We start from the raw sequence: 10,998 nt of genomic DNA on the forward strand, positions 1-10,998 counted from the left end.
CTGGGACTTTTAATCTACACCAATTGGATTGAACTCTTGTAAAATCTACTTACTACTTGGTTGGTGGGGGGGGGGGGGGGAGAACTCTCTTCTATAGTGAACTGGATTCTAGGGTGCTGAAAGTTGAGGTAGATGAGGAAAGTGTTTAATGTTTCTAGGCCATGTGGCCAAATGGAGAATACATAAATCAAGATAGAAGGTTTGAGAATGGCAGCATCTAGAGTGTGTGTTTTTCAAAATTCCCTATGTAAAAATTGACTAGAGTGGGAAGAGCCATGGCTTGTACCCTCTATCTGTTTATATATGGCACTCTGCCAAGTGTAGTAACTGGTATGGATGACAAAAATCTATCAAGCGATCACTGGTGTCTGGGGAAACACATTGTTAAGTAAATATAAAGCATTAAAAATGGTGGATATCGATGCATAAGAAGTGAAGTTTGACCTCACCATGATATCTGTGTTACTTAAGGGCAAATTTTGAATTAAAGACTTGCACTGGGTGGAATTTTTTATATAAGATGAAATATGTCCAATAAGGAGGTTTTTAAAGATTTATTTAACAATTTGCGTTTATGAGAGAGAGAATCAGTAGCATCTACTGTGAGATGAAGAGAATTATTTAGTTTATGAATTTTAAACTGTGTCTGAGATTGGGTGGGGAGAATTAAAAGGTTTGAGTTTTTTAAAAACTCCAAGTTGCCAAGATGTAACACTTTTAAGAAGTCTAAAGTTTTTTTCTGGAAATTATTGAGGCCATAATATAGCAGTTTATAAATGGTGCATTCTCTGAACAACACATTCATTTTCAGATTATAAACATTATTGAGGACCACAGTAGCATTATTCTTATCCTGTCATAGCAGATAAATTACTGTAAGAAGTGGCAATTTGTTCTTGAAGTAATGGAAAACTGGTGTATCTGCAGATTCAAAGAGCTTTAGCTGAGTGATATTTTATTTTAAACTTAACACAAATAGGCATAATTTGTTTTATCTTCTATTAACAGACTCTTAGCTCTGTTCAAACTGAACTCTTCTGTTCTTAACTCAGAACTTCGGAGTATTCTCTCTCTGATATTTCATATAAAATCTGCCAGTAAAGAATTTCAAAAAAAAAAAGCATAAACACATCAAAGAATATGTCAACTTTGGAGATCTTTATCTCAGCTCCTTTTGTCAAAATGACCTGATGAAACAACTATCAGCATCTTCAGCCGTGACCACAATTTTTGCAGTCGTGCCTCATCAAGTTCCAACATTAATTCTCATTGGGATATAGAGCTAGGTATCTGCAACTTGCCTACTACATCAGGTTTGATGTAGCTAACATCAGCAAGCCTTATCACCTTAAAGAAAGCTCTCTTTACAGCCACCTCTACACTCTGTAAATTATGCGAAGACATATATAATAATTAACCACCTAACCGGCCATTATGGATCAAATATACATCCTCATATGCTTCACATCATCCATCATATATTTCAATGTAATATCAGTGGTATTACAATTTTAATATGCACTTCGCATCCATGATAACCTTGACATCTTGGCTTGGCCAGTAGAGTGGCTAATAGACCTGATAACATTAATGCTACTGTTGGTCTTCAATTGAAAAATGAATGTATTACTCAGAGACCAAACCACTTATAAATTGCTAGATTATTACTCTGCTAATTCTCAGTTAAAAATGTTGCATCTTGCCCATCTGAATTTGGTTTTTAAAAAATAAAACACCTCAAACTTTTTTAGTCACCCCCCCCCCCCTCAAGATATACATCATCCCAGTGGCACTCTTCCTTTCTCTGTTTATAGAAAACCTACCCACTCAGGTAAATACATAGACTTTTCCATCACCCCCCCCCCATCCCTGCATAAACAACAGATGTTGGAACAGAGCTTCCAAACTCTGGTCTGCATTTTCCTCACAGCTGAGCTCTCCTTTATTCACCATACCTTCTTATCATTGCTACACTGCCATAATGATTAACAAAATAGTTGTTCAATCCATCACCTCACATCCCTCTCAACCTACAGATTATAGTAATGCTATTACTATTCCTTATATCCAGGGCGCCTCGGAAAATATAGTCAGAACTTTAAATCAACATAATCTCCGCACTTAACTTGCACATAATCATAGGAAAAAAATTACTGTGTTTTGCAGCAGATTCAAACATTGAAATCCTTTTGTTTTGTTTTGTTTTTTTAGATTCAGCAGATTTAGAAGGCCAACCTGGTCTAAATAAATATGGTTGTGTTAAAGTTTCCAAGATTTTGGAAACATTAATTTCTGGACTTCCATCCATCCAGTAGCCAGTAGTACCCATAAAGGGCACCTTTCATTGGACTTGAGGCTTCCAGTCTTACTTCTTACACTTTTTTTTTTTTTTGTGTGTGTGTGTGTGTGTGTGTGTGTGTTATTACCAGTTTTTATGTTGTATCCCAGAATATGTTTCTATGAAAGAGACAAAATACTAGAGCAATTAAACCTGTGTTTAATTATTTCTATGTGCTGTATACTTCCATTAGACCTAATTATGTGAAACTATCCACACCTTTTCCTCCAACATACATATATTTGGTTCTTCATTCTGGCACAGTATAGATATAAAAAAGATGTTATATATCTGTTTTTTGTGCTATAACCAGATTCAAATTTTTCTGAGAGCTTATGAGAATATAACCTTTGGCATAGGAGTTGCCTTGGTTGCACTACTTAAGACATGAATTCTACTCAGGAATTTATACTCGCCTTTTAATAGTGCCTTTAGGTTTCACTGACATGACAGCTGTTTCAAACTATTTGGTTCTTATCAGAGACCAGCAGAAACCATAAGAAGGCAAAAACCCTCTATTCAACCATAGCAATCTCATGTCAGAAAGCTAAGTTGTACAAACCAAGGCAACTCCTATGCCAAGATTATACATGTTGGTAGCTGTTGGCAATTGGGTTGCCAGTTTGGGATGCTAAGTAAGTCTCTAGACTGATCTTGATTAGATGCCAATGAAATGTCAAGGGTGACAACATGGGTTTCTCCAGACCTTTCTGAAGAGCCTCTGTAGCAGTAGTGCCTTGTTATGCCTGTAACATACTGGCCTCGTAGCCTTAGTTGCTTTGCCCATGTAAAACAGCCGCCAGACCTTCTGTGGCTTGTTGCTGAAGGTTAATAATATCTTATCAGAGACCGGGAAGAAACCATAAGAGAGCAAAAACCCTCTATTCAACCATAGCAATCTCATGTCAGAAAGCTAAGTCGTGCAAACCAAGGCAACTCCTATGCCAAGATTATACAGGTTGGTCTACTTTTTTGCTATTGGCAATTGGGTTGCCAGTTTGGGATGCTAAGTAAGTCTCTAGACTGATCTTGATTAGATACCAATGAAATGTCAAGGGTGACAACATGGGTTTCTCCAGACCTTTCTGAAGAGCCTCTGTAGCAGTGGTGCCTTGTTATGCCTGTAACATACTGGCTTCGTAGCCTTAGTTGCTTTGGCTGTGCAAAACAGCCAGCAGACCTTCTGTGGCTTGTTGCCGAAGGTTAATAATAGCTAGGAAATCACTGTATATTGACAGTTTCAGAATCCACATTGGTGGTCAAATAATTAATTGATGAGCTTCTGGGTTGTGAAGAAATTCATTGTTTATGACTTTCTCCATTATTTTTGAGAGAGAGAACTTAGCAAAGTGAAATGATGGTCTCATTGCTGTCTTATCTTTTTCTTTTTTTTTTTTTTTCTGTGGGAAGAAAGAACTGAATATAGGCTTGATTCCATGCTGTCAGATCCTTGGTAGGGTGAATGCAAAACTTGAGCCACTTATCTGTCAAATTTTTCTTCTTGGCTCTTAGCACACTTCTTGAAGAAGCAAAGCTTGGATAGTCATCTGCAGTTTGTGTCAAATGGAGAATGAAGGATTTCAGCAAAAATTATTTCAATTATTCAGTTGGTCAATGATGGAAATGATTTAGTTTAAAGTGCAAGAACGTATGGTGCAGTGTGAGAGACTTGCATACATATCTCAAATAGAGAGTATTCAGTCTCCTCTCCATGCTTTGCCTGAACAGAGACTTCTCCATAGCTGCTATACTTATACCTTAATCTCTCTCTCCCCTTCATTTCTTTTCAGACATAATCTGGCAGATAAAGTTGGCAGTAGTATTATTCTCTAGCTGATCAGGAAGCTGCCTAATATGTTACCATCAACTTCAGTTCTCTGTACTATCTAATGACTGGCCTACAGAACTTGGCTGCTCTACCTTTTCATTCTTTATCCCTGAAATATATTTGTCACACTTGAAGGATGTCATCACTCACATTGTCAACATTTTTTTGGATGGGTTATAGAAATGGGATATTGTAGTTTTGGAGACTAAACATAGCAATGGATACTTCTAAGTCTCCAGTTAGTAAGGTTTTGGTGCTTCACTGATGAAAGTCATTTACCACCTAGTTGTCATTTCCTCCACAATCTGGCATACCAACAGCAGTACTCACCAGGTATGCCTTGTTTCCACATTTATGGAAACAGGGTGCATAGGTTGGCTTGGCTGGGAGAAACTATATATTATGTATTTCAAGTCCATTAGTATCCCAAATACTGTATTTTACACTAATGCATGTTATTCATGCCACAGATAACTATTTCAAGGTACTTGGTACTGGTAATCTTTCTCTGTTTAGATTGTAATAAGGATTTAACAGGTAGTGGTGAAAAGGGATGGCAGCTGTTTTGTATTAGATCTACTGTTGTGTACATAGGATCAATGACTGCAGAGGCGTAGCTAGGGTGGGGTGGAGGGCAGCACCTTGAACCTTTTTGAACTTTTGCAGTTAATTCTAAAATACAGTCTCGAAAACTCATTTCCAAATATTGTAATATTACTGCGAATTTTCCTCACAATTACTGTAGTGTTGCTAGTTGTGAGAGAAGTTTTTCTAAATAAAATTGATTAAGAATTACCTACATTACTATGAAATAGACTTTTCCAATATCATAGACGATTTTGCTAACAGAAATGCAAGAGAAATAACATTTTAGAATGTTGAAATTAAAGTTTTACTTCAAAAACAAACAGTTTTTAATTTATTTCCCTATATGTTGTTTTGCCTTTTTTGTAATATTTTTGGTGTGTATTGAGAGGGACAGCAAACTGAGGGCTTTTGCCCCAGGTGGCAAAAGCTCTAGCTTCACCCCTGAATGACTGTATTTATTGATGAAGTTTTTTCTTCACAGATTAAGTTCTCAAATGAAGTTTTCACTAATTAGTTTTTATAAAATTCAGATAAATTATCAAAATAAAAAAATTAAGAACAGCTTATAATTGTTTTTGACAGTTTCTGTTGACACAAATCCTAAACAAACAGTATCAGTAACTTATATATGTTATCATTGAAGTATGAAATTCATTATTCTATAGAATAACTGATGTTTTCAGGTAAAACATGAAATTATAAGTTATTTTATACATTGAGTATTTTATACAATAACTAGGTAGAGTACATAAAACATATTGTGACTAAAATTTACTCTCAGCCATGCACTCACAGTAGCAGATGTGTCAGGTATTGAAAGTCAGTTAATAGTTTCTTGCTACATTTGCACTGTTGTCACTTATATTGTGGTTGAGGCTTGTTGTTTATTTGATGGGAATATCCATATGTAGGTGAGTAATAATATAAAATTTAAAAGATGTGTGGCCAGATTTGAAAATTGTAGTGATAAACCATATCAGAACCAAAGCCTGAGTAGTGTGGAAGGAGCAAGTCAGGATATTAAAAATATACTGACAACATTGATGCAGAATAATACCACAAGTAAATGGAATAAGGCACTGCCATTCTTTCAGTTTTTGAAACATAGATTATACCACTTGGGTATTAAAAGAACTCCCTATGAAACAATGCTCGGTGCTGCGCCTAAGATAAGGGTGTTTACTTCAGTATTACCTAAAGATATATTTGGGAGTATAAACGAAGAAGCATTGTAACAAAGCTTTAGGAAGTATTCAGAATGAAAATAATTTTTCCTATAAAGAAAACCATCAAGAAGAAAAGGATGACCATCAGTCTCCATTTTCATATAAATGAAAATGGAGACTGATGAAAGTTCTGACAAATCAGTATGTTTTAAAGAATGCATGCTAGCACATATATGCAAGTAATATGTGGATTAGATGTAGATAATGAACTTGGTGGGTTTGGCTCAAGCAGATTGTGTATTTTGTGCATTAAAAAAGAAACCTATTTTAAAAGAACAAGGATAGACCAGAGAGGGGGTTTAAGTTTACAAGCAGAAAAAAAAAATTAAAATTACTTCTGATGGCAGACATCCTAAAGCTTGTATTGGTTCAACATGCATGTTAAAAGTATCCAAAGTAGGAAGTGGAAATGATGATGCTTGAAAAAAAACTCAGGATGGTTTTTATAAATTGGGTACTTGGAATGGCATAGTACAGTAATTATATGCAAAGTCACAATTTGGTGTTGATAAGAAAAAAACTTATTTCCCCTGAAGAAGTGTTGCTAGAAAAAGTCTCTTTGAATGATACTACAGTGTAATCAATCGGTACAGTATTTATTTTTTATATCCTTTAACTAAAACCACATCAGGATTTTATAGAATACCCAGTTATTTCATTCTTTACATAAATAAAGTGGGAAATAACATTTTTATTTCATACTCTAATAAAAACGACACTTTGCTTTATAGAATACCCATTCTATTAAAAGAAGAACAGAATATATGTTAATATATACATATAATATAACGTAATACATACACACACACACACACTGTATATAGCATACTATTCTGTATAATAACTGAATTATATACTTTAACAGCAATGTATGCACTGCATGTTAATTTGTTTAGTTGACACTCTGAATTGACATATTACATTTTAATGCATTGACTGCCATTTGCAGAACTTGTCAGTGTAATTTCAAAGAAAAGTAAACTAAATGAGAAAAACATTGTTTTCTTTCAGATGCTGTGTGCAGTATATTTGTTGGCTATACATATTTTTTTTTTTATTTCATGTGATATATATTTCCTAATTTTATATTTCATTACATAAAATTTGTTAATGAAAATTAAAAAACAAATCCCAAAAAGTTGACAGTATGAAAGCAAAGTTTCATAAATTTACTGTATAACACTATGTAACTCTGGTAGAGTTATCACTTATAGACTTATAACAGTAATAACTAATGGCTGTGTAAAACAAAACTAGTGGGTTATATAAATATTGAATAACATTTTCTTATTATGCTTTTGCTTCTTAAATATTTGACTATTTTATTAGGATATCAAAATCACTAAAATTTTACTTCTTTTGTTTTTATAGTACACAATGCTGTCTGGCAAAGCTCCATTCCAGTCATATAGTAGAGATGCCAGTGCTGCTACTATCATGCACCGTATCAGAGAGGGTGAATTCTCTTTTAGTGGACCTCAGTGGGAAATGGTGTCACACAAAGCCAAAGATGTGATCAAGGGTCTTCTTACTGTTGATCCTCGCCAGCGATTAACTATGCTTGAGTTACGTTCTCATCCATGGGTCCAGGGACAAAATCGCAGTATTTATTCTAGTACTCCTCTTATGACACCCGATGTCTTGAGTTCATTTTCATCTCCTAGAGCTGCAGAGAGTGCCTTGCGTGCCACCTTTGATGCCTTCCACATGGCAACAAGAGAGGGCTTCCGGCTCTTAGATGTTTCTGCTGCACCATTAGCTCAGCGACGGAAACAAAAGAAGAGTTCAACTGATGCTCTTAGCCATTCCTCTCTCAGTAGTAGCAGTGAATGTTCCTCATCTTGTGACAGAACTTCTTCCTCGTCATGTTTCTCATCTATTTCTACTCCAACTAAAACTGGAGACTCTTGTCAGTCACAAGGCTTCGTCCTGCCTAAAGATGATTCTCAAACAAGTCAAACTGTGTTCACATATAGTGATGCTAAAGTGGCAGATTACCTCTCTACTCTTCCTGCTGATGTTTTAGAATCATCTGGTGTAAGCAATGTTTGTACAGTACCTCCTGCACTAAATTATACAAAAAACAGTGATACTGGGAATGGCAAAAGTATACCAAATAGCCATGGCCCAGTTACCCGTTCTCGTAAGAGACAATTAGATAAAGTAAATAGTTCTGCAGACGAAGATGATGATTGTGTTGTGATTGAAGATAAATCAGTCCCTGTCCAAGAACAGAACAAAATGAAAAGGGTTCGATTAGATACTATTGTCCTGGACTAAATTATTTTTGTTTTATTATTGTAAATAGAACCTCGAAGCTACTGCTGTTGTTCCTGCCTTGTACATCCTTGCCACCAGTGCTGCCATTTGTTGTCACTTGGCTCTTATAAAACCATTTTCTCTAGAAAGGATTTGTGGATGATGCAAGAAAGCAGTATTGCTGCTGGTTAGAAGGGGCCACTGTTACCAAACTATTTTTATTTCTGTATGCATTACTGGAGAAATTACTTTACTTCTTCATCATATTTGTGTGCATTTAGTTTATGTGAAAATCTTCTCTTTTGTTGTTGTTTTATTTGCACCATTATTTCATATTTCTTCGGTTCACTACATTTACAGTACGATTTCTGCCTTTTAACAATCTTAGGAATTATTTCATTTGGGCGATTTTTATAATTTCTGTAAATAGAATACTTTAAAGAACTATTTTACATTAGTTAACTAGTTAATATGAAACTAAATGTATGCTGCCTCTCTTCTCAGATTATGCCTTAAAGGTGCCTCTCTGCATAATTTAAAAATTTAAAGACCTGTTGAAATACTTTGAACAATTTAATATGAATTTTGAAACTTAAAGAAATATTGCTCCCTAATGGTGTAATTAGTAAATAGATACTGATCCTGGACCTATTTGCTATCGAATACTGTTATAATGTATAGTTTAGCTGAGCAAGTATTCATTTTCTGTTATCTGTGTTATTTTGTTATTTAGTGAATCTTAGAATCTTTCTAGCAGCAGTTTAAAAAGCATAATATTTAAATTTTAGCTTATTAGGAGTTGTAGAAAACAAAAAAGGAAAAAAAAATGCAGACAGCACTTATATGTACAGTGAATGACTGTAAATAGAAAGTCATTTCATTTTCATTAAGATAGAACAAAAAAAAAGCAAGATTTTTTTATTCTTGATAGCTTTTTTTACAGTTGTAAACTCTGCATACAATGGAATTTTATAGTCTCAAGTCAAATTATTAAAGCTTTCTTAGCATGTAATATATGTAAGCATGCAGATACCCCATTCTTAAGCCGTTTCTGTATTTATTTTTGAAAAACTTTCCCTGTCCACAGCTCAATTAGTTGGAATGACTGAGTATGTGTAATTCTAGTTAGTTGATTATAGCTTTTATCTGTTGAGTAATGCACCAGATAACTTATCATTTAGTCATGGTCACATTATGAAGAGAGCATGTGTGTGTGTGTGTGTGTGTGTGTGTGTGTCTGTCTGTCGAGTGAGTGAGTGGGTGTGTAAAAACACATCTACATGTGTGCACACACCCACCCATCAGAGTGATTGCAAAGTAAGTTTTTTTTAAATATTTAAATGAAGCAATATATAAATGAAATATATAGAGAGGGATATATTTCTAACTTCCGTTATCATGGAAAAGTTGTGCTAATTTTCAATCACCATGTGCAATAGTCACATTTGTGTAGAAGCAAAACGAAAGTGATACTTAAATCTAGTATATGCTATATATTGTTAAATTAATATAAAATATATTTATAAGACATTCCATCACATATGAGTAAATAAATATATGATTATATAAATATATAAATAAATATATATATGTATACATCATCACGTTTCAAGTACAGATTGAAGCTTTTATAAATATCATCAGTGTCATGTGTTGATATCATCAGTTAACATTTTAAATGCTTGTTACCCACTTTGAGAAGTGTAACTGGAAAGAATATGAATAAATTTTTTCGAAGTTGCTATTTAACCTAGTGCATTTTTCATTATAGTTTGGAGATCAATCTGCAATATTTTATCAATCTATAATTCTTTGTTATGCTGCTTAACAGAAATCAAAATCAACAGGTATTGTGCTTTATATTATTATGCAGTCAACTTGCACTATAGAAAAATTTAGAATCAAAGAAATACTTTGAAAGGTTAGCTATAGTGAATTTTCTATATAAAAAAAGAAATTTAGATATATCAGGATTATGGAATGCAAAAGAGTATATTTGAGAGTATATGAATTGCAAACACTATTAAACAGGAGAAAAGAAGTGTGTGTGTGTGGGGGGGGGTATGATAGAAGCTTATAAACTTCTGAAAGGGTGTTATCAAATATCAGTTAATGGAATTTTTCATTTCATATATATGAAGAGAGGAGAAGGGGACATTTCGGAAAGTTTGTATGTACGTGAAAGCTAGGTTTTTCTTTCACAGAACTATGAAATTAGCAGATGGAATAGTTTGTTTAAGTAGTGAGTTCCTCTAATGCAAATGACTTAGAGTTTAACAGAAGATGTGACAACTAGAGTGGATGATATAGCTTTCCTTAATGAGTCCTTGACTCCATGGAGGCATGTTGTATCAATAATAGCATTGATATAACAAAATTTCGGATTGAACTTTTCAGTAAATAATAGTGAGTGTATTTACTATGGTGTTTGCTATAGTATCAGTTGACTGCTTTGTTTATATATATGTATATTATTGATCATAATTTACTCGGTAGATAATGTATATAAAAAAATGAATTTAAATGACTATACCGAGAAAGAAAAGTTTAATGTTCAGATACGACTGGTTTCGTTGAAATTCAACTTCTTCAGGTATCACAGGCAAAGAATTGAATAAAAAATAACAGAGACATGATAAAATACATTAACAGATCTAGTATAAAACACACAAGTACATTTAAAAACAGGAATGCGTGCTTGAGTTCCAACTGAAGTTGACTATGTGCGCCAGTATTGGACAGTGGCAATATGTGCATCA

The 10,998-nt window shown here is 34.1% G+C and overlaps 1 protein-coding gene across 3 annotated transcripts in view; it reads left to right on the forward strand.

Annotated features, from left to right (window-relative positions):
- Window positions 1–9,988, forward strand: part of LOC150104645 (ribosomal protein S6 kinase alpha-5-like) — a 547,165-nt gene extending 537,177 nt beyond the window's left edge. For all 3 annotated transcript variants that reach the window (XM_090395839.1, XM_090395841.1, XM_090395840.1), the window contains one exon: window positions 7,352–9,988. In XM_090395839.1, coding sequence (XP_090251965.1) covers window positions 7,352–8,260 — 909 coding nt within the window. In that variant the 3' untranslated portion in view covers window positions 8,261–9,988. The remainder of the gene's footprint in view (window positions 1–7,351) is intronic.
- Window positions 9,989–10,998: the final 1,010 nt, after the last annotated feature.

This window comes from Typopeltis vanoorti, chromosome 7 (assembly GCF_054136105.1).
Source record: "Typopeltis vanoorti isolate ZY-2024b chromosome 7, IOZ_Tvanoo_1.0, whole genome shotgun sequence".
Lineage (NCBI taxonomy): Eukaryota > Metazoa > Arthropoda > Arachnida > Uropygi > Thelyphonidae > Typopeltis > Typopeltis vanoorti.